Genomic DNA, 23590 nt, shown 5'->3' on the forward strand with positions numbered 1-23590 from the left:
CCCTCCAGCCACTCCAATACACCATAAACTAAAAAGGGATATCTACATAATGCATAGGAATAGCCTCCAGAATAACCTCTTGACTCTGTTTGAAATCTCTCAGCCACTGACACTATTTTTTCTAATTTCTCTCTTCCCCCTTTTGGTCAAGAAGGCTTTCTCAATCCCTTGATGCCGAGTCCGGCCCATCCCAGAATTTCTGTCCCAAGTTGCCAGCGAGATTTACACCCCTGGGAGTCATGTCCCAAGTAGAGGGGAGGGCAGTGGGTTCACCTGCGGAGTTGGCTTAGAGAGAGAGGCCACATCTGATATGCTAGCTGATCTTGAAGCCATTAGCTACAAGAGCATGGTTAGTGTGACTAAGAGATAGAATTTTTAATTTAATTTAAGTTTACTTCAGATTAAATGGCCACTTGTGGCTGATGATTACTGTATTGGACAGGGCAGTTCTAAAGTGTCTATCCTGAACCTTTTCTCTTTCTTGATGAGGCCTCTTTGCTTTCAGATTGGGAAATCTATTTTGTAACTTGGTGCCCATGCTGGCCTCACCTTTCTGATACTTGGCTGAGTCTAGAGAGGAGGAACAAGGTCATATTTCCACTACAGACCTCACTTTTCCCTGTGAAAGTGAAGAAATCAGAGGACAGTGCCGAGGCTGAGGGCCCACATCCTGGATGCAGGCTCTGTCCCCGATGCCTGTGTTGGCTGACAAGGTCGCTGGTCTTTCTATTTTCCCTTCCCCTCAGGCTTGGTTCTCTCAGCACCCATAACCATCAACTCCTCATGTTCTACTCCTGACTTTCCTAGATGCATTCTTTGGGTGCAAAGCTCTTACTAAATTCAAGCAACCTGTAACAAATCTGAACGAAGAAAGTGAGTTTAGTTTTACAGTAAGAGGAAGGTTGGACATCAAGAAGAACCGCCTTGCAATGACAGTCGAAAAATGATAGAAATAGGGGACCGAGTATACATTTTCTTAAGAGCCAATAATAAACCCTTGGCTAGTGCTAGGAGGAGAGGGATTGAAGCAGCCTTACAGGTTATGGGAATGAGCCTCTGCCTGAGGTCCAGTGAGTAAGTTATCCCAGCTGACCAGACCCTAGAGGATCCTCAAAGGCCGGGTCACCGGGAGGGAGTGGGGAGGAAGGCCCGGTACCAGGCAGCCTCTGCTCCATTCCTCTGAGGGGGTGGGGAAGGCAAACCCCGCTCATCTCCCAGTCTGTAGTGCTTTTGTGCAAGTGCCTGGCAAGGGTGACGTGGGGTCGTTCCTACAGGCACAGCTGCAACACTGGCCAGGGTGGAAGCAGGTTCCAGGCAGCACTGCCCTCCCAGGCCCTCTCTAGAGACTTTTTCAGTGGAGGGGACATGCACCCTGAGGGCCTCTGCTTGGCCTGACGCCACCGCGGGGGCTCTCTGTCCCCAGTAACAGTGGAGATGGCGAGTTTACAGAGCCCTTCTCTGCCCAGCTGCTTCCCTCCACTTCTCCTCCTTCTCCTCCATCTGTCTTCGAGCTATGCAGGTAAGACCCGTTTTTATTCCTGTCCTGGGCAGACTCTGAGAACAGAAAAGCCCGTTCCCCTGGGTTCACCTCCTTAAGTTCATCCTCAAATCGCTATGCACGTTACCTTTCTAAAATAGATCTGCTGACATGGTTCCCCTCCTCAGGAACCTCCAGTGGCCCCGTACTGCCTTCAGAATAGAATCCAAATTCCTTTACCTAATCTAAACTCAAAGTCCTTCTCAAACTAGTCTTTCCAGCTTTGGTTTCTCACCTATAAGATGGAGGTATAATAATAACAAGGTCTTAGAGTTGCTGTTGGGATTAAATGAGATGAGGCATGTAACATGCTCAGTAGTGCCTGTTCCACAGTAATTAGTCAATGACTGTTTGCTGAATTGTAATATCTTGTCATGTTTGAGAGCTGTGCTCCATGTGATCAGACACCAACAGATTATAGGTAAGCCCTGCTTTCATGTACTGGGGAGAAATAAAAGAAACAAAAGACGGATTCTTAACCTAGGGAGCCCCCTGACCAACAGAGAAGGCTCTGTCCATCCAGTCCCTGAGGAAATGTCTCAGGTCTAATGGAGAAATCAGCCTTATCTCCTATCAGATCAGTGTTTGAGGGAGGAGACACTCCCCACATAAGAAAAAAGATTGGGAACAGGTACAGCAGGGTCCAGGACCATCAGTGAGGTTGGAAAGTAAAGAGGAAAAGAAGAATGAAATACAGACATTCCAAGGGTAGAAGATCTCAGAAGGGAATAATTTAGAGAAGAAAGTGTGAATAATTCAGAATAATAAGAAATGGTGGAGAAGCATTTAAAGTGGATGGAGTCACAAAAGTCTCCTCATGAGGAGAACAGGGATCAGTTTGGCCAAATTCGAACAGAGAGGCAGGCCTGTGGGAGAATTAAATTACAGTCTAAGGTGGGACTTAAGGTGTGGCTGAGCAGTCACAGATGGATATGGTTGGCAGAAAGGCGGACAGCAACTGTTGAGATGATCACATGCCAGAATGTTCTGTCCAGGTCACTGACAGCATCTCCGTATCTGCACCTGGTTTTTGGGTGTATGCTCAAGATGAAAAATTGGGCTCCTTCTCCATTCAAAAATCTTTTGTCTTCTTTCCCTGTCTTGAAGCAGCACTTCTCATGGCATGTTTGTTTGTCGAGATTCCCTCTGAATCCTCAGTCTCTTCTCATTGGTGTTTTGGACAGGACAGTTCAGAGTGATAGGACCAAGGCACCCCATCCGGGCTCTGGTTGGGGATGAAGTGGAACTGCCATGTCGCATATCTCCTGGGAAGAATGCTACAGGCATGGAGGTGGGCTGGTACCGCCCCCCCTTCTCTAGGGTGGTTCATCTCTATCGAAATGGCAAGGACCTAGATGGCGAGCAGGCACCTGAATATCGGGGCCGGACGGAGCTGCTGAAAGATGCTATTGGCGAGGGAAAAGTGACACTCAAGATCCGGAAGGTCAGGTTATCAGATGAGGGAGGTTACACCTGCTTCTTCCGAGATCATTCATATCAAGAAGAGGCAGCCATGGAATTGCAAGTGGAAGGTGAGTAATGTCATATAGAATTAGGTAGTATCTGTTGGGTGGCCAAGGTCACCTTTTGAAACTTCAGGCAGTTGCTCGATTGAGATGAGATCCTTCAACCCAAACATCTCTCTTCTGGGAATCTATTCCATAGAAATATACGCAACGGTCCACAAGAACTCATATGCTCAGGGATTGCTGTTGAAACATTCAGAGGAGGGAAAATACTGGAATCAAAGTCAACGTTCATAAGTAGGGAAGTGACTGAATAAATGATGGTATCCATTCCATGAATATTATGCAGCCATTAAAAAGATTGAGAGCCAGACTGGAGGGCTTGGAGGAATTCTGTGGGGTATTGTTGAGTGATAAGAGCAAACTACAGAGAGCAGGGAACAAAAAAGAAAAATGATGTGCTTGTATGTGTACATAAGGCAGAGAAAAATATGAAAGCAGACTCAAAGAAAGTTAATACAGATCACTTTGGAGGAAGAAGGGAGAGCAGGGAGAATGACAGTGTGATGCATTAAAAAAAAGAAAAAGACTATATTAAAATGCATATGATCATATTTATCCAGTCATATAAAAGTATGTATGAGGTACATATAGAGAAAAATTAAAGAAATTTAATAAAACTAAAAAGAAAGAAAAAAATAGAAAAGTTGAGAAATGGGTACAGCAAAAATCTCAAATACTCCATTTTTCATTATTTTGTGTTACTGGAGGGGAACAAGAAAATACTGAGAGTTAACCTAAGTTATCCAAGTGGATTTTTTTTTTCCATCTGTTTGGCTTTGGAGTATTTTTCTTCTTCACAAACAAGGGCATTTAGTTCTAACACTTCCAAAATTGATCAAATCCTATTACAATGAGTTTCTCAGTTGATTTTTTGTGGCATTTTATCAGACAAGGAACACTATTGTAAAGCATATTCCCAGTACATATTAGTCCAAGTGAATAAACAAGTAAAACAAATGTCTGAATATAATCAGGCAAATAAGTGTCACCTGTAGTTTTCACTCCTGCTGCTTCCTTTCTCCAGAATCTTAGTTTCCAGAGAGCTTTGTCTGGTGGATGATTTGGAGTTTATTTTTCTTCTCGCCTAGGATGTTAGGTTATACACAAGGTGAAGTGGACAGAAGAGGAGCTTTGAAAGATAATTGCTATTAATTAAAGAACAAAAATGTTGTGAGGCCTGAGCCTCAGCTCCTGGACCAGCTCCATTTCCTTTTCCCTCCTGCAGTGCAAACATCAGACAATCAATCGTTTTTGAATCTCGAGGGTGACTGCCGCAGTGCTGGGACCAGAAAATGGCATTGTATCTCGACTAACAAAGAACTATTTCTAGGGACAGACTGGAAGGATATGAAAATAGCCTTGAGAGTCACAGTATGTTTTTTGTACAGCTCTTTGTATTGGGGATTTTTACCTGCAAGGAAGCCTGCTAGCCAGGAGCTCTCCAGATTGCAGTTTTCCTCCTTAGTTCTCTATTGGCTCTATAACTGTGACCCCCAGCACATGCCCTCCTGCCCCCAGTGGAAGGAAGGAAGAAAAGCAGAGGAAAGAAAACCCAAAAGAGGTGCCTTAGGGGAGATAGTTTTTGTTTCCAAATTCCACTCCTCTTCCCACCCACCCCATCACCTACCCCACCCCACCCCCACCCACCTTGTAATCAGCATGCCTAAGAGACTAAAAAGAGAAAGTTTTGCAAGTAAACAGGGGACCATTCACCCTCATCTGGAGAGCCAGGAAGCCGAGAAAAATTTAGGAATGAAATGCAGTAACAGTATAATTGCACATTTCTGGTGTAAATGCATCCCCCCACCCCCTACCTTGCTTTCTCTAAAGAATTTCTGGATTTTCTTTTCGATTTCTTTTTTTTGCCATTTTTGTGATTTTTTTTTTATTACTAGTTGTCTTTTTTTTTAATTTTTTAATTTTTTTTAATACCAAAAAACACCAAACAAACGCAAACATTCCTATTTTGATCATTCCGTTCTACACATATAATCAGTAATTCACAATATCATCACCTAGTTGCATATTCATCATCATGATCATTTCTTGGAACATTTGCATTTATTCAGAAAAAGAAATAAAGCAAAAACAGAAAAAAATATATATATACCACACCCCTTACCTCCCTTTCATTGATCACTAGCATTTTAAACTAAATTTATTTTAACATTTATTCCCCCTATTATTTATTTTTATTCCATATGTTCTACTCGTCTGTTGACAAGGTAGATAAAAGGAGCATCAGACACAAGGTTTTCACAATCACACAGTCACATTGTGAAAGCTGTATCATTATACATTACTAGTTGTCTTAATGCTATTCATTGTGAAATTTTAAAACACATATAAAAATGGAGAGAATATGATAAGCCTCCAAGTACCCATCACCCAGCTGCAACAACAGTCAACCCAAAGACAACTGATTCGCCTGAATTACTCTGAGGTACATCCTAGGCAGCATGATTATTTCGTTGCTAAATCCTTGAGAATGCCTCTCTAAAAGATAAGAACTCTTAAAAAAAAAAAAAGGCAACAGGAGCACAATCAGAATACACATCTTTAAACATTAACAAAAATTCCTTAATAATCATCAAATACCCAGTCTATGTTCACAAATTTCCTGAATACTTTAAAATATACTCTGACCGTTGGTTTGTCTAAATCAGATCCAAACAAGATTCAAATATTGGGGTTTGCCCTGCAGGTTTTCCCACAGTCTGGATTTTGCTGATTGCATTCCCGTGTTGCTTAACACAGCATCCATGCCCTGAATTTCCTGTAATGTGATAGAGCTAGAGCTGCCGATCAAATTTAGGTTTAATTTATTTTGATAACCATAAATCATGGGTGGTGCTATATATTACTTAATGCTTTGCATGGGGATGTTTATAATGTCTGTTTTTCTCTCTTTCTGTAATTTTAATTCTCCATGAAAGTATAAAAGATTTCCAAAGAAAGCAAAAAGAATTCAAGTATGTACTTGCCAATCACATTACTATGCATATAACTTTCTATAAGAACTTTGATGGCCACAGCCTTATCTAGCCTCCTAAAGCAGAGATCAAGATGAAAAGGGCTTTGGCTGCAGCATGGCAAGTAGCGTAGAGCTTTGGGCACTGAGGAACAAACTCAAGGATGGGGTAGAGGGGAGCTCATCACTCACCCAAGCACCCAAGCACGCAAGCCGGAGAGCTAAAAGTCATCCCCTTGCCTCATTGTCCATTCCACCCACATCCAGTTAGCTGCCAAATTCTATGGATCCATCCAACCCTCTTATAAACTCCAGCAGAGGTATTCTTAACCTCCAGTGTATGTGGATCTCTTTGTCAGACTGGTTCAGTTGATAGGCCCCTTTCTCAGAATAATGTTTTCAGATGCATAAAACATATTTACACTGAAATGCAGTTATCAATATATTAAAATAAGATGTAAGGGATATTTGTAACCATTAAGGTCACTCCAAAATAGTGATGACCATAAATGGTATTTTGAGATCTCTACAACTACTCTAAGGTAATATGAAAATATTTGTGATTTTTACTGATGACGTCACAGGTTCTGTCCCTATTATTGCATGTGTTACCTACAAGCATAATTGAAAGCAGCATAAAATTTCAGTTTCAGAGTTACTGAGTGTATGTAATTTTTTTTTCACCTTGAAGTTCATGAGTCCTCTGACCACTACTGTCCTAGTTCAGTCTATTACTGCAGCCTCGTAACTAAGGTCCCTCCACAATCCAACCCGCAAATTAATAAATCAGAGCGTGTCCCCTCAGCATGAATCCCTTCTGTGCACCCTGTTCCTCCATGACCTTGAGTATCCCATCCCATTCCCCTCAACTGGTTCTCAAAAATCCCCAAGCCCGGCCCCATGATACAGTACAACCTTGACCGTCAGTTCTAAACCACTAGCCCTTCCTGGAAGCAGGCTAAGCCGAGGTGGCCATTGTGTGCTGCCGCCTTTGAATCTGGGTGATAGTCACCTCCAGGCCCTGTGCCTTTCAGACCCCTTCTACTGGATCACCCCTGGGGTGCTGGTTCTCCTTGCAGTCCTGCCCGTGCTCCTCCTGCAGATCACCGTGGGCCTCGTCTTCCTCTGCCTGCAGCGGAGACTGAGAGGTAAGGGCTGAAGGGTGGGCAGAGGGGGTGCTTTCCCTGAAATGAGCCGGCTTCCTAGAGTTGGGGCACTTGATAAGCATTTTTGAGACTTCCGGGTTCAGAACCTTATGACCCGATGAAGCTTTGCATCTTACCAAATGGTTTTACATCGATATCTTGTAGGACTTTGCATTTCCCCGTGAAGTTGGGCTGACATATAAACCCCATTCTATGAAGGTAGTTGTTCTATGAAGCCTGGAGAGGTTCAGTGATTTATGTAAGCTTACACAGCTTGTAAGTGGCAGAGCTCAGGTCTAAACCCATCCCCCCACCCCCATCCCCCCATCTTCTGGCCCCTGTTCCATACATAGCAGCTTCATGTAACTGAGAGAGTATGAGCATCTGACTTGGACAGGTCTAGGCAGGCCTACATCTAACAAGGAGGTTTAAGTAAATAAATAAATAATAAAGAAATCGAAGTAAAAACCCCTCAGACACAATAGGTGTTAAAAAAATTGTTTCGTCTTCTTTTCCATTTAGCACTGAGGGCTCAGGTGCAGCCATGGATGAAGTTCCTCTTTTGTGAACGGAGCTTCCGTTCTGAGCCTTCAGACACTTGCCCCCAAGTATTCTCCCCAATGCCAAAGCACAAGACATTCACTCCTTCTCTTGCTCCCCATCAAAACCTGCTTTGGAGACTTCCCCACTACTAAAGAAGAGAAGCAGCAAGAAGGGCTTTGGGGGTGGAGATGCGGTACATCAGTATGGTCAGAAGTGGGGTCTTTTCTCTCCCCTTGAAAATACACCAGCTGCTCCATTATTTACCTGTTCCACGTGGCAGATCAGAAAACCTGAACACAGCCTGGGTTTGAATGTTAGCTCAGGCATTCATCAACTATTTGGACCCCAGGCAAAATTCCTTGAGTCTCCAAGACTCAGCTGCGCACTCTGTCAAGTGGAGAGAACATCTTCCCTCCTAAATTAGAGACAGATTTAAAGGGATAATGCATGTAAAGCAGCTAGTACTGAATTTGTCATAAAGTAACTGCTCACTAAATGTTTAGCTCCTTCCTTCCTCATTCAGAAGGGAAGTGGCTTTAGATTTTACAAAATAACAACCCAGTGGGGTGGCATGGCAATGTGAACCCAGAACCAAGAAAAGAAGCAAAGAGCAGGTAGGAGGAGAGGTAATAAAGCCAAATCTCGATTTGTGGTGATGCTCCGCATTCTCTATCCCATGTTTAATCTTCATAATAGCCAGAGAAAGAAGCTGAACTACAACCTGGGCCTCTTGGTTCCAAATCCAGTGCTCTTTCCATGGTCCCAAGGATGCCCCAGGCTGCAGAGGAATAGCCTGCACAAAGGCCCAAGGCTGGTGGGTATGGAAGCAGCACCACCTGGTACCAGAGCAGGAGCTAAAAGTGTTGCTTTTTCTATTTTAGGAAAACTTTGGGCAGAAATAGGTGAGTTCCAAACACCCTGTACCTCCCCAGTCCCTCCCTCCTGCTCCTTTGGCCTACCTGCACTGGTCATTTTCTCTGACCTGTCTCTGCCTCTCCTCCCTGCTCTGTGCTGCCTGCAGGCAGGAAACTTACTACTCAAAACTCCTGTAACCCATAGAGAGTGCAGAAAGTTTCATTCCTGTCCTGTAACTTCAACCAGGGTAGAAGTAAAAGCCTATGGCTTCCCTTCCTCCATTGTGTGTCACAACTATAAACAATTTTAAGAGATGAAATAACAAAGGAGAAAGGATCCCCTTTGAGTATCCTACTAAATCCGTTTTCCATTTGTCCTCTTTCAGAGAATCTCCACCGGACTTTCGGTAAGTGCTGGCAAATCAGCCAACCTTGGTCAGCCTGGTGTTTCACTCGGTGCGGGTCACCAGGTCCAGTGCCAAATGCTCTGCTTCCCTTCCTTTATTCCCCCACCCTTGATGTTTCCGTTTCCATTGGTAAGATAAAAGCAAATACTTATATAATGCTTTTTGGTGTCTACCACTTTTCTAACAGCATCACTTAAGGTGACTCGTTTTCTAGGAATTACAAACACTGCACATTCTTTCACTTTTTAAGAATTACAAAAAGTAATTAAATTACATACTTGAAACAGTGTGTACTATATATGCATGTATACGTGTAATCTACCATACTCGTGGGGCTGAGATTTCAGTAGAAATAGAGTAGGCGTCATGAAGTGACTACATGAAGTGGAAGGAGCAAGATGTATCAACCTACTCTCAAATGCTTAAAAAATAGATACATAAAATTATATATATATAACAAATGTGGCAAAATGCCAAGATGGTAAATCTAGGTATCTGGAGCGAGGTACATTGGAGTCTTATATATTATTTCTGTATTATTTCTACAACTTTCCTGTAAGTTTGAAATTACTTAAAAATAAAAAAATTAAAAATTAATGCACCCTCCTCCAAAAAATAAAAAAAAACCAAAACCAAAACCAAAAAAAACCCTCCAGTTAGAATAGAGTAGAGTAAGGGGACTATCCTTGACTAATCAGGAAAGGTTTCTCAGAGGAAGAGTGAAGCCCTCAAAGACGCGGTCTCTGTCCTTTTCTGTTCACTGCAGATAGCCCAGGGCCTGAAGAGTGTCTACCACAGAAGGCACCCAAATATTTACTGGATGAATGAATGCTGCAGAGTAAGCTGCTGCTCAGTCAGATTTCATTAGGCAGGGCACAGGTGGTCCTTGCTCTGAAAAGTCTTCCCGAGGCAGCAGGTGACCCTGCACTGCTCCTGGCCCCATCACACCTGAGGTCCATCTTAGTGCTTGTGACAGTGGACCAGTGGGGAGGTTTCACACACACACACACATATAGTCTTTGCACACCCAGATGGAAGGAATGGGATGTTTGTTTTATAGGATCCTCACAGCAGAGGTCTTAAGTGTTTTTTAATTCCAGTCTTGTGAAACCAGATGGACCTCTTCCCAGAAAAATCTTTAAATAGACACAGAAGATATAAAGGTTTATGAAGAAAACTACTGTATTGAAATATAGTTATCAAAATACAAACACATTTGTGATATAGTAACAAATATTTATTTAACAAAAACTAGCAGCGGGTCTAACTATTGTAATTATAAAATATTGAACATAAACAGTATTTCAAGATGTCTGCAATAACTCCAACGGGATTTAAAAATATCTGTGGTTTCCTATTGGTGACAAAGTCAAAGATACTGCTGATTATGTGGTTCATGATCTACATTTATAGTGGAAGAAAATGAATTAGTATTTCATAATTCATAGAAGTTAGTGCAACTAAAGATGTAGTTCATGGACTTCCTGGTTTCTGTCCAGACTTTTCTTGGACCCCACATTAAGAAACCCAATAATAAATGGAGAAGGGTGGGTGGGACGTCAGGGGGAGCCCATGCTAATCTTGTTTGTTCAGATCCCCACTTTCTGAGGGTGCCCTGCTGGAAGATAACCCTGTTTGTCATTGTGCCGATTCTTGGACCCCTGGTTGCCTTGATCATCTGCTACAACTGGCTACATCGAAGACTGGCAGGTGCAGTGGCCATGTAGAAAACAGGACCACCGGGTGGTTGGTGGATGAGGACCAAGTCAGCCCTGAGAGCGAAACAGAGAGGGTGGCACCAAGGCTTAAGATTGAGAGAGCCGGGATTTCCTTCCGCCTCTCCTTCCATGCCCAACCCCTGGCTCCTTAGAAATACTGAGATCTGTGGGGTCACTGAGTGGGGAGGGAGAGATAGGTCAATTGTACCTCTCTGTACAGGAGTGGGGAGTGGGGGAGGGAGCTAGTCATCATCTACTCATCACTTCTTTGTTTCTCTTGTTTCCAGGGCAATTTCTTGAAGAGCTAAGTAAGTTCACTTCCTCTTTTTTTTTGGTTCATGGTCCTGGAATCAAACCCAGGTCTTCCATATGAAAGGCGGGCATTCTAAGCACTAAACTACCCGTGCACCCCACTTTTCCTTTTTATAATCTGAGAACAAAAAGCCAGGAAAGGGAGCCAGAAGCAACCAGAGGAAGAGGAGGGCTACGAAAGGATCAGAATTCCAAAGGGAAGGAGAGGAGTGACTAGAAGGCATGGGAAGGAGGAGGCAACAGCGGCAGGGAAGGAAGCAAGGGTCATGCCCATCACCCATCTGCTGCCCGAAGTGCCACCTGCAGTGCCACTCAGCAGGAAACCCACTCACTGGGCCTCCTTTCCCTTTTGTCACACAGCTGCCCTGTGTTTTGCTTCCGGGCACTGAGGCCCAGAAGCAAAGATGACCCCCTGCCTGGTTCACTAATTTCATGATAGAACCTACTGGTAACAGATTTATCTTCAAGTTATTTTCTCCTCCATCTTCTAGGAAACCCCTTCTGAGTGCTGATCCATCTTGGCAGGGGTGGAGGAGAGCCTGGTTGTTCCAGGGACTGGCCCTTGGGGATGTCTCATGCATCGACTTGCACCCTCCCACACCACCTCGCCAGATACTCCAATCCACCGTTTCAGGAACACTCTGAATTCCAGATAGGACTGATTTCCCTTGTCTTCTACCTTTACTCTTCCTTTCCCCAGCTCCTTCCTTCCTTTCCCCTTTTTAGCTACCCACGTTTCCACTTCTATCCAGTCTTCCACCTTGAAACCCTCTCTGCCTGCGTCTTTACGGGTGCTCTTCTTGTGGCTAGAGGACACCTGGGTTGGAGAATATCACAGACAGGAGGGCCTCTGCCACAAAATGGAGACCAGGAACCTCCTCACTGCGAACTACAGCACACCAACTTTACATATGGTGGTGGTCTCCTCAGTGACCACAGCCCTGATTGGGCAGAAATGAGAAGTGTGGAGAGTAAAGGGAAGAAACAGGAAGAATCCAAAATGTCCAAGGAAGAGCCGAATGAGCTGCAGAATGAGGACACGGGAAGCCCCAACCAAAATTTGGAAGTGGGGAGAAACCCCAAAGAATATGGCCAGAGCTCCATTTTGTCTCAGTAGCCTACTGAGAAACTAGGGAAGCAAAGGATGAGACTCTTACAACTCATCTGCTTAAAAATGTTTCCCTCCTACTTCCACATCTTTGGGTCCCTCAGACTCTTCTCCTGTCATCCTTTTTCTCCCATCTTCATACCTGTCAGAGTATCCACTGGTCTATTCAACAATTACTACTTGATGATCTATAAGACACAAGGAAACAAAGCACAAATGTGCTAATTAATAACATGAGTCTCTGTGTCACTTCTCCCTTTTCCTTTCTGTATTTCCTTCATTCTTCCCCTCACCTTTCTCCCTCTACCCCAATCTCCTTCCCTGGAGGTCAATCCTCAGGAAAACCAAACAGAAAGAAAGACCTCAGTCAAAAAGTCCATTTATTTATGTTCCAAGACTCTCACTGCCTCCCTGCTTTGTCTCCTTTGCGTGCCTCCTCCCTTCTTCCTCACTCTCCCCACTGGGGAATGGATACTAGGAGAGCCATTCCCTTCCTGCTTCTCTGCCATAGGGAAGATAGCACCAGAGAAGCCAAGCATCTGACACAGGACTAACCAGCATATCTTGGGGCTTCCCAGGCCCAGCCCCTTGCCTTTATGGCTCTTCCAGTGGCCCATAAGGCCCTCCTTCTCTCCAAAGCAGAGGTCGCAGACAGGGCAACAATAGATCTTCTGCTTCCAATGGGTCCCCTGGTGCCTGACCAGTATGGAGTATGAACTGAAAGACTTGCCACACTGGAAGCAGCATTTGGACTGCTCAGTGAGATGGGCCTTCTGGTGGCTGGAAAGGTAGGCTTTCCTGCTAAAAGTCAAGGGGCAGTGGGAACAAGAGAATATCTTGGGTCTTGCGGACTTTGCTGAGCAAGGGCTGGACCTAGTGTCCAGGCAGGGTGCTTTAGTGTTGGGCACCCCAGTTTTGGCCACAGGCTCCTGGGTTGTAGCTACTGTTGTCTGCATTCCCGCAATGACCACATGGTTCCTGACTGCAGGATCTTTGGTTTTAAATATGGGCCCTTGGGCCCTGCCCACTGGTGCCTGGTTCCTAATGATGGGTGCCTGGATCTTGGCCAAGGGCTCCTGGGTCCTGAAGATGGTTGTATGGTTCCCAGCCACAAGCCCCAGAATGGACATCTGGCCCCTGACAACGGGTGCCTGGAATCCAGCTGTGGTACCTGGAATCCTCACAGTACACTCCTGGTTCCCAGCCACTGTCCCCTGGCCTTGGTGTGTCTTCTGGTGGCGTTTGAGCTCAGACTGGTCCCGAAAGCCCTTCCCACAGAAGGGGCAGGCATGGGGCCGGTATCCCAGATGGACACGGCGGTGACGACTCAGTCCAGAGGGGTCACAGTAGGTCTTATCACAGATGGAGCAACAGAAGGGCTTCTCCCCAAGATGTATGCGCTTATGGTAGCTGAAGGCCCTGAGGTTCCGAAACGATTTCCCACAATGGTTGCAGGTGTTAGTACACTTGGGGTTACGAACAACCTGGTGGCCATGGAGGTAGGGGCGTGTGCCGAAACACCTGCCACTGGCGTGGCAGGAATCGGGTGGCCCAGCTTGGGATGCTGGGAAAACTGGAGTCCTGGTCATGGACCCAGCTGGAGCAGAGGCTGGGCTTTGGCCTGCCCTTCCCCAAGCAGGAAAGACCTTCTTATCATCATCAATTCCTGCATCTCCCAGACTCTGACTCTGTTCTTGATCTTCCTCATACTCCTTCTTGCCTCCTGCAGTAAAAGGAAGAATAACACGAAATTCACCTAACACAAGCGCTCTATCTTGTGCCAAGCTATTTCACGTCTTTCTGCCCTTTTCCCATCCAACATGTTCACCTTTGCCCTTGGACCTCACAGGCTAAAGATGAGAATAAACTTCTGGATTACCAAATTAAAAGCAAATAAAAATTTTACTGGAATCTTTTGACAATGTCACAGGAGATCGAAATTTTAACCTGCAACAACAGTTCTTGAAATCCACTTACTCTCATTCCCAATATTGCCCACAGAACGCCTCACAGATAACCACAGGTGATCGCACAACAAATCATCCAAACTGGGACACTTGAGAGTGAAAAGAGATGCTATTAATACTTAAGCCAGGTTGAGATATATAAACCAGGACTCTTCTGACAAACTGGGAGGTGTGGTCAGCCTTGGCCTGAAATCTCTCAACTCCATATTCTACAGTCAGTCAGGTTCCCCTACTCCAAGCCAACATTGAGCTTATCTCCCTGGTTTCCCTTCTCTCTCAGAAAGAAAATAATCAAAGGGATTTCACTGACATAAGCATCTTACACATAGATTTCAATCCCTAGAAAATGAAGACATTCACTTGTCCTGATCAGCTTATTCATTTTCTTGAAGCCAAGGGAACTGAGCCGATAATCTCAAGGTCACTTCCAGCTCTGAGTCTGACCAGGCCGGAAAGGTGCAGGCTAGGGACCTGAGAGGATATACAGAGCCCTGATCTTCTCAATCAGCCCTACACCCTGCTAGGGTTTTCTCGGACCTTTCCTTTTCCTCTCTTCCTCACAATTCTTACCTGAAGGGATGTCTTCTCCATTTGGGGGATGGAGATCTGCTTTCCACGGTTCTTCCTGCTCAAGCTTGGTGATCAGTTCTAATGTAGGCAGAAAGATTTTGGCTGAGGAGTGGGAAATGAGAGAAAGAGTTGAGTTGGTCCCAGGCATGGGCCCTTTATACCCAATGAGGACAATAAGACATCCTTTGTATCCTTATTTTAAGAACCATAATCTGGAACCTTCAGATGCAGGGAGGAGATACAACGAAAGCCAGCACCTAACAAAGTGACTGGCACATAGGAGTGACAATAAAAATCGATTAGATGAATAATTTCAAGGCACATTTGCATATTTTGAGAACACTGCCATCATGTTACAAGTGTTATCTTAGCCTTTATGCAGGCTTGCTTTCTTCTCCTTTTACCCCCCTGAGCTTAGTGGCACAGATCTTCCACACCTGGAAAGAATAAAACCAGGGGCCAGAGAAGCTAATGGTGAGTTAATTTCCCTGCCCTCTGATTCTGGGAAATCAGAGATCCCAGGATCCTGGGACACGGTGTTTCCTGAGGGAAACCCGGTCTCTCACCCACAGATGTCAGGTTCTTGAAGGTCTCCAACATCACATCCCAATAGAGGGCCCTCTGGCTGGCATCTAGACAGTCCCACTCTTCCTGGGTGAAATTCACTGCCACATCCTCAAATGTGAATGGCTTCTGGAAAAGCAGGAGAGACTCGGGGAGTCGGGGAGAAACGTATACAGAGACAGACATCCAGTTTCAAGGTTCAGAACACTGCAACCTAAGAGAAAAACAAAACCACGGAAGGAAGAGAGAAATACGAAGAGACCAGCACCAACCCAGCAACTCTGAGATACAGATTGAGAAGGGAGACGAAAGACACAAGGGAAATATGAAATACAAATAGGAAAGAGAAGCAAAGGGAAAAAAGGCAGCCAGTCTGAGAAGGCTGCCAGGATGGTGTGGGAAACCAAGAATCCATCTGACCTGCAGGCAGGGGAAAAGGTGAAAGAGATTTTAAGAGTCCAGGCCCTGAAAATGTAGAGCTGTGTTCCAGTAGCCATGTTTCTTGAAGATGATTGTATAATGATACAGCTTTCACAATGTGACTGTGTGATTGTGAAAACCTTGTGTCTGATGCTCCTTTTATCTACCTTGTCAACAGACAAGTAGAACATATGGAATAAAACTAAATAATAGGGGGAACAAATGTTAAAATAAATTTAGTTTGAAATGCTAGTGATCAATCAAAGGGAGGGGTAAGGGGTATGGTATGTATAAATTTTTCTGTTTTCGTTTTATTTCTTTTTCTGTATAGATGCAAATGTTCTAAGAAATGATCATGATGATGAATATGCAACCATGTGATGATATTGTGAATTACTGATTATATATATAGAACGGAATGATCACCATAAGAATGTCTGCATTTGCTTGGTGTTTTTTTGGTATTTAAAAAAACAATAAAATAATTACAAAAATTTTAAAAAAAAGAGTCCAGGCCCTGGTCCCTCCCTCTCTCTTGAGTGGTTTCCCCACCTTCACCCATGCCTTCCACCAGCACTCTCTTTTCGTGGCTTCCTGTATGGCTGCTGCCACCTCATCCACCCGAGGGAGCTGAGTCTGTATATGTTCAATCAGCTTTAGCTGGCCAAACATCTTATCTTCCACCGTGTCTCTTTCTAAGTTTATCCACAGCTGCCTTGGTGTCCAGGGCTGACTGGACTCCTTCCTGGGGCCCTCTACCTCCCAGTAACTGGGCACTTGGAGAGGCCATGCAAAGGTCCCAGGGACTGACATGCCTTCCTGTGGCAAATGCAGGTGTTTTGAGAGGCTGTCTTCCTTTTCTGTTCGGATGTCCAAATCTTCTCTCACAGCTGAGAACACCTTTGGTTCCCTCAAAGCCTGGGCTACAGAGTTCATGACCCTGGTTACCCTTGGCTCAGCTGCCATTGCCCAGCAATGCTAGGTTGGGAATAAGAAGGCATCTGCTTTCTGCTTCACTTGCTGCTAGCCACCGGCTGGTGCCCACCTCTAGGAACCTGAGGTCAGAGACAAATAAAACACATCAGTGAGAGGAAGAGTGGGAAACAATGGCTTCTTTATTTGGTCAGGAAACACCAAAAGTTATTAAACCCCTTCTCTATGCCATTGAATCCTTTCAGCACCACCCTGTGAGGGTACAATTACTGGTGACATTTAAAGGAACCTAAAGGGCAGAGATGCTAAGTAACAGGCTCAAGAGTACTCATAGTTCACAGGAAAGCTGAGTGTTTAAACCCCTGACTCAATATCACCAAAGACATATGATTTTCACTGTCCCAAAGCCCTCTCCAGAGCAGCAGTGATATGTCCCTGGGGGGTAACCAACCATTCACCTTAAGCATGTCTCTGAATTCTCTGTTTTGGTTTTATCAGAATTGTGACAATTAAAGAGATACTCTAGGATGCCTTCCAGCACCGACCAAAAAAAAAAGTATGATTCTATGATCTAGATTTCTAACACAAACAGCTCCTTGTAATGAACAATACTGTTAACAACCCAACTGCCATCACTTATTGGAGGCTCATGTTGAGCATGGAGCTGTGGTCCTCTGCTCTGCCCTGATACAAACTTAGCTGAGATCCTGCTTCCTTCTGCTCACAACCACTCATCCCCCTATCCTCTCCCTTAAGACGAAAGGAAACAAAACCTGTTTCCTTCCTTCCTCCCTTTCTTTTTTAGAAGGGTGGTCAAAAAGGAAATTTCAACAAAAGCTGCATTCCTGGACCTGAAGTTGATTTTCTTTCCTTTCTCTTTCATTCTTTCTCTTTCTTCCTCCTTTCCTCCTTGTTTCCCTTCCTTTCTTTCAAGACCATTCACCATAATTCTGTGAGGAGTGCTGGGCTAGGATTATTCTCCCATTCTTCAATCAACACAAAAGGTAACATTTCAAAACAATCTCAATAGAGTCTCCTTAAGGACTAGGCATTACTGTTCTCTGGCAGGAAAGGCCCACTGCTGTCACTAACGCGCAGAATGGCAGTTTGGGTGGTCCAGATTCTAAACTGGCCCCCGGGTTTGGGGACAATGGTGTGACTGTGGTTACTGAATCTCTGACAACTGCTGTTTACCCCGGGCTCTTGTACCTCGGACGATCGTTTCTTTATCCACAGGAGCCCCAGGGTTCAATCCGGCTGGCCGAAAATGGGGGCTGGGAATGACTCAATCGACTGCCAAGGCGCTGGAGTTCCCCAGGGGTTCTATCAGTACACGGGCGCGTCCCGCCCTTCTGTAATGCAATAAACACTCCCGACCCCCGATACACACATACACAGCCCCGAAAGAATGTGCCGCCATACTCCAGTTCCTCGAGTCCACTCAGTCTCTTTCAACCCAGAACTTCATCAGTTTTCCACAGCAATTCTGAAAACGACTGAATTTCCCAGCACGCCTACACGCCTCGTGTGAACTGTTCCCGCCGCCGCTGCTCCATCCCACGTGCTCCTGCCACGCCAGTTCTACCCCTCAGACAATTTTGTTTTGTAGGCCTTCCTGCATGCGACTTCGGGTCTCTGCTCCAGGTCTTCAATGACCCTTTCTAGCCACCACCCTGCCCTTACCGATCGGACCTCGGCGCGTAGTGCGCGCTCGCGGCCGGCGCACGGCGCTTACAGCTAGCCTCTGCGCGCCCAGCAACCACAGCCGGGCCTTGAAGCTCCTGTGGCCAGGAACGATGCCTGTTTTGCTCACCTTGGCGTGGCACCCACCGAATGTGGCTTATGCGCTTGGAGATGACAGACGCATCACATGGGACTGCAGTGCTGGGCGCCCGCCTGCCCCGAAACTTCATTTCTCCCATGCCGGCTTTCTCTACACGTGCCAGCAACCTCTCCACGGCGCCGAGTCGCCAGCGTGGCCGGATCAGACAACGCATCGAGCCACCTGCCTAGCTACCCCAGGTATCCCTGAGAGAACCCAGAGATTGGACGCTTCTCCAAAACTAGGGGCGCAGTGTTTCCCAAGCCTGCCGAAGTCAGGGGAGGAGAAATACGGGATCAAAACCCTCCATCAGCCTCGACGATAGCGAGCGCGATTCCACGCGACCCCACTCACCCGAAGCACAAGCAGCGCGGATGCTTCCGGGCGCAGGGTCTCCCCGAGGCTAGCACCGAGGCCGCTCCGGCCCAACTCAGGTTCTGCTAGACCCGAGCCAGAGGCTCCAGCGGCCGCGGCCCCGCCCCCGCTCCCGGCCTGGCCCCGCCCCCGCCCCACCCCACCCCTGCTCCCCCCGCCCGCTTCCGCTCTCTAGGTGGAGAGTTCACACGCAAAGGTGAAGGGAACCCCGCCATGCCCCGCCATGTTCGCCTCTCCTATCCGCTGATAACCGCTCATCACACCTGTGCTACATGGTTAATTTACTCTGGGGGAAAAAAGAGCAGTAACACATACAACCACCAACAATCACCACTCAGAGCCCAAGGCAGAAATGAGACTGTCGCAGAGCCCCAGAAAGAGAGTGGAACCACACCGCATCTTAGAAGGGCAAAGGGGAGCACACAGGGAGACTTAAACGAGGCAAATTCCAGACAGGGAGAGGAGCAGTGGAGATCAGCAGGGCCTACTAGCCCTGCCGCTGACTGGAACCCAATTGTTCTCATTTTCTGAGTGATGTCTTTAAAAAAAAAAATCAATCCAACTCAAATTACAGCCTTAATTTTTTTCCACTCACTTTGCACTTACCAGACTCCATTATTTAACGTTAATAATAATATGTATTTATTAATCCAGTTTTCCTTCTGCCATGGTACATTAAGCATGGCATAGATGGTGTCATGGTCAGGTTCATGTGTCAACTTGGCCAGGTGGTGGTGCCCGTTTGTCTGTTTGGGTAGGTGCTTGCCTGTCTGTTACTATGAGGAAGTGGGCTGCATCCACAGCTGATTGCATTTGTAATCAGCTGAGGGGCATGTCTTGAGTGCAATGAGTAGTTTTTAATCTAATCAATAGGAGGCTTTTAAGGAGGATTCAGAAGAGACAGACTCTCTTCCTGATTTGGCCCATGAACCTCTCTTGTGGAGTTCATCCAGACCCTTCATTGGAATCCTCAGCTTAACAGCCTGCCCTGCGGATTTCGGACTCTTTGTTCCCACAGTTACGTGAGACACTTTTATAAATTTTATATCTACGGATATTTCAAGCTGGATTCTGTTTCTCTAGAGAACCCTAGCTAATACAGATGGCTAACAGATCAGCATGAAGTTGTTAGAAAGTCCCACCAGTTGCTGATTCTAGTGTGTTGTGGGACTGGCTTCTGTTAGGTGACAGGAATAATTACAGCTTGATGTAAAGTATCATACTCGCAGCAGCCCACACCCAGAGTCTTCAGCATCTGCTCAGACAAAGGGGATCCGATGCAGTGGCGGAGAGCGTGAGGGTCAAAAGCCCTGACCAGATCCATCAGGAGAGCTTCAGCCAGAACATTGCTGTGCTTGTGCCTCCCGCATAGGAGGCTGCTCAGAAGCCTGCTTTCCTGGGGCACAGGGCTAGTGCCCAAGGCCTGGCCATCCTGCATCTCCCTTTGGCCAACCGTGGGAAAACTGCCCTCCCAGGTGGCCCTGAGCAACAGCCCCATGTGCCACTCCCAGCCTAAGCTGCCATGGCGATCTGTCCAGCTGGTCTGTCCAGCCAACTGGCACTGCTGCTTGTGTAGAAGGGTCTGCCAGGACCATGGGGTTTTTCTGAGGATCAGCGACAGTCCACAGAGGACAAGAAACATTCTTCTCCACTGCAAGGCCTCCTGGCACTCTCCTACAGCACAGAGCCCAGGAAAGCTGAGCTGAAGAGGTTCGGAAAAGTCACAGTGACACATGCAGTAGCTGAAGACATGGAGAAACTGAGGCCTAAGCTAAATAACATAACATCAGAGAACTGGTGATGGCCATCTCAGTAATGCCTAACATGCATATAAGGCCAGCTTTACCCTAAGAGTAAACATGAAGAGAAGTGTTCGGGCAGAAGGCCTTACAGAGAGTGGACCTAGGAGTGTATGTCTCCCCCAAGAGTGAATCCCTGCTGAAGGCTGGTTTGGTGGAGGCAGCAGCCAGAGCCCCACTGAACTGGTGCACAGCAGTGACAGCGCCTCAGAAGTACCACCACATCACACTGGCTTGCAAGTGCAGTGGGAGGTGGTAGGGTAACACGACATTGTTGTCCGCCACCAGCCTTGTCAGTCTACCATGCCCCTTCATTTTATATTATGTTTTTAAATATTTTACATTGGCATGGCAGACTATAAGCACAGCCTCAAGTAAATCGTCACAACCACTCTGTGAGGTAGGAATTTTAATTTTGTTTTTACAGTTGAGGAAACCGAGGTCCAGAGATGATCTTGAACCTTGGTACTAAACCAGTCCTGAATCCTGAAAACAAGATCCTCTCAGTTCAAATCTCAGCATAGGTGTCTCCACTCCACTGCAAGTTACTGGGTGTTCAGCAGGTGCCGAGTTTTAAATCTTAGTGTTCCCAAGGTACCTGGCACAGTGCTCTGCTCCTTATGGGAGGCAGTCTGGCAGTCCCCATGGGTGGGCTGAGGAGGCTGGAGCAGAGTCAGAGTGAAGGAGCAAGTTGGTGGAGGGGAGGGTAGCGGGAAGCACACGAGGCACGAGGCTAAGGCAGTCATGTAGATTAGCACATCTTCAGACCCCTATGAAAATAGGCTGGCTGCACAGGTGGCAGAGGCTTCTTGTTAAGCACAAAGAAACTAAACCAGCCTGTTAAACTGAGAACAAAAGAGAGAGGCCACAGGCTGAGATGTCAACCTACTAGCTGGGTTTAGGTCAACTTGGCTGATGTTGGGGATGAACTGCTCTCCTAGCAGGCTGTAAAACTCCAGGGATTCTAGAGCTTGGGGTCCAGTGAGATTGGTGGATATCTGGGACAGCCCTCACCCTGGCACCCTGCCTCTATTCGTTGTAGTACTGCTTCTCCTTGTTTGTGCTATCTTCATGCCAACCCTTAGAAGTCACAAGGGATTAGTGTCTTCCTCTACAGGTAACAAAACTGAGGTTCAGCCCTTCATAGATGTCCAGAGTGACTTGATAGGAGGTTCATTAGAGACTGACCCTGCCCATGGTGGGGAGAGTATGAACTATGGGAGGGATGGAGCTGCAGGAAGGAAAGAGGAAGCACATGGGTTCTTGTCCACCCAGGGCTGGTACTATCCATTGCTGAGTTTTCTTGAGGGACCACTGAGCCAGAAGAGAATGCAGGAGCTTGGGGTAGACTAAGTCCTAAGACATACCAATTAAGTAATCTATGTTGATGAAAATGGGCTGCGGAGGGAAATAAACAGAATTTGCTTTCCATATTTTGATTCCTTCAATTCTCTCTCATTGTGTGTGAAGCTGGAGATTAACCACCAAGCTTACTGGTATGAGGTATGACTGTGAGGTGGAATCCTTAGAAGAGGGCATGCCCAAGTGATATGCCAGAACATGAGACCCCCAATGACATTGAGGGATGGAGGGGCAAGACACCTGAGGACTTTCCAACCCCTTTCAGCATGATTCAGTCTATCCCTTTTTCTAGAATGAAATGGTTGTCAATAAATACCTTGGCCTCACCCACCTCTTTGTGTGTGTGTGTGTTTTAAATATTTTTATTCACAAATCTTCACACAAATACAGTCCATACATGGTGTGCATTCAATGGTTTATAATATCATCACAGTTCATTCATGTATTCATCACCATGATCATTTTTTTAGAACATTTGCATCACTCCAGAAAAAGAAATAAAAAGAAAAAAGAAAGAACTCATATATCCCATACGCATTACGCCTCCCTATCATTGACCACTGATATTTCCATTTACCCAATTTATTTTACCCCTTATCCCCCAGTGCCAGTTTGAATTTATGTTCCCCAGAAAAGTCATGTCCTTTAATCCTCGTTCAGTATTGTTGGGTGGAATCTTTTTTATTGTTTCCATGAAGATAGGAGCCACCCAATTGTGGGTGGTAATGTTTGATTAGATGGTGTGCCAGTTCGAAAGGATGTATGTACCCTAGAAAAGCCATGTTTTAATCCTAATTCCATTTTGTAAAGGCAGCTGTTTCTTCTATTCCCTGTTCAGTACTGTATGTTTGAAACTGTAATTAGATCATCTCCCTGGAAATGTGACTCAATCAAGAATGGTTATTAAGCTGGATTAGGGGAGATGTGTCTCCACCCACTTGGGTAGATCTTGATTAGTTTACTGGAATCCTATAAAAGCAGAAACATTTTGGAGATTGAGGGAGATTCAGAGAGAGCAGAGAATGCCACAGCACCACGAAGCAGAGAGTCCACCAGCCAGCGAGTTTTGGTGATGAAGAAGGAAAATGCCTCCCAGGGAGCTTCATGAAACAGGAAGCCAGGAGAGAAAGCTAGCAGATGATGCCGTGTTCAGCACATGCCTTTCCAGATGAGTGAGAAACCCTGACTGTGTTCGCCATGTGCCTTCTCACGTGAGAGAGAAACTCTGAACTTCATCAGCCTTCTTGAACAAAGGTATCTTTTCCTGGGTGCCTTAGATTGGACACTTCTATTGACTTGTTTTAATTGGGACATTTTCTCAGCCTTAGAACTGTAAACTAGCAAATTAAATTCCTCTTTTAAAAGCCATTCCATTTCTGGTATGTTTATTGCATTCTGGCAGCTAGCAAACTAGAACAGATGGTTTCCATGGAGCTGTGTTTCCACCCATTCAAGTTGGGGTTGCTTACTAGAGCTCTTTAAGAGGGAACCATTTTGGAAAAAGCTTTAGAGTCACCAGAATGGACAGAGCCCTGGGGAAGCCATTGAAGAGAAGCAGATCTTGCCATGTACCTTTCCATCTGAGAGAGGAACCCTGAACGCCATCAGCCTTCTTGAACCAAGGTGTCTTTACCTGGATGCCTTAGATTGGACA

The 23590-nt window shown here is 45.8% G+C and overlaps 2 protein-coding genes across 9 annotated transcripts in view; one reads left to right on the top strand and one right to left on the bottom strand.

Annotated features, from left to right (window-relative positions):
• The first annotated feature begins 1434 nt into the window (after window positions 1–1434).
• On the top strand, window positions 1435–12133 carry MOG (myelin oligodendrocyte glycoprotein). Its single transcript, XM_077159399.1, has 8 exons — window positions 1435–1519; window positions 2722–3069; window positions 7072–7185; window positions 8607–8627; window positions 8966–8986; window positions 10580–10696; window positions 10992–11012; window positions 11769–12133. Exons 1-8 carry the CDS (start codon window positions 1435–1437, stop codon window positions 12131–12133), a joined length of 1092 nt encoding a protein of 363 aa, XP_077015514.1.
• Window positions 10216–23590, bottom strand: part of ZFP57 (ZFP57 zinc finger protein) — a 59729-nt gene continuing 46354 nt past the window's right edge. For 7 of the 8 annotated variants that reach the window (XM_077161174.1, XM_077161169.1, XM_077161171.1 and 4 more), the window contains 4 exons: window positions 16198–16700; window positions 15228–15354; window positions 14662–14763; window positions 10216–13847 (listed from right to left, as the gene is read on the bottom strand). In XM_077161174.1, the coding sequence (XP_077017289.1) occupies window positions 12505–13847; window positions 14662–14763; window positions 15228–15354; window positions 16198–16611 (1986 nt within the window). In that variant the 5' untranslated portion in view covers window positions 16612–16700 and the 3' untranslated portion in view covers window positions 10216–12504. Of the gene's footprint in view, window positions 13848–14661; window positions 14764–15227; window positions 15355–16197; window positions 16701–18754; window positions 18865–23590 lie in introns of those variants that run through there. The other variant, XM_077161172.1, reaches the window with a different exon arrangement.

This window comes from Tamandua tetradactyla, chromosome 5 (genome assembly GCF_023851605.1).
Source record: "Tamandua tetradactyla isolate mTamTet1 chromosome 5, mTamTet1.pri, whole genome shotgun sequence".
Classification (NCBI taxonomy): Eukaryota; Metazoa; Chordata; class Mammalia; order Pilosa; family Myrmecophagidae; genus Tamandua; species Tamandua tetradactyla.

Bases quoted from the DNA above. Each gene is read 5' to 3' on its own strand.
- MOG (XM_077159399.1), top strand. From the start codon at position 1,435: ATGGCGAGTTTACAGAGCCCTTCTCTGCCCAGCTGCTTCCCTCCACTT. The intron at 8,987-10,579 runs GTAAGTGCTGGC...TTGTTTGTTCAG, and splicing joins GAATCTCCACCGGACTTTCG to ATCCCCACTTTCTGAGGGTG. The intron at 11,013-11,768 runs GTAAGTTCACTT...ACTTCTATCCAG, and splicing joins GCAATTTCTTGAAGAGCTAA to TCTTCCACCTTGAAACCCTC.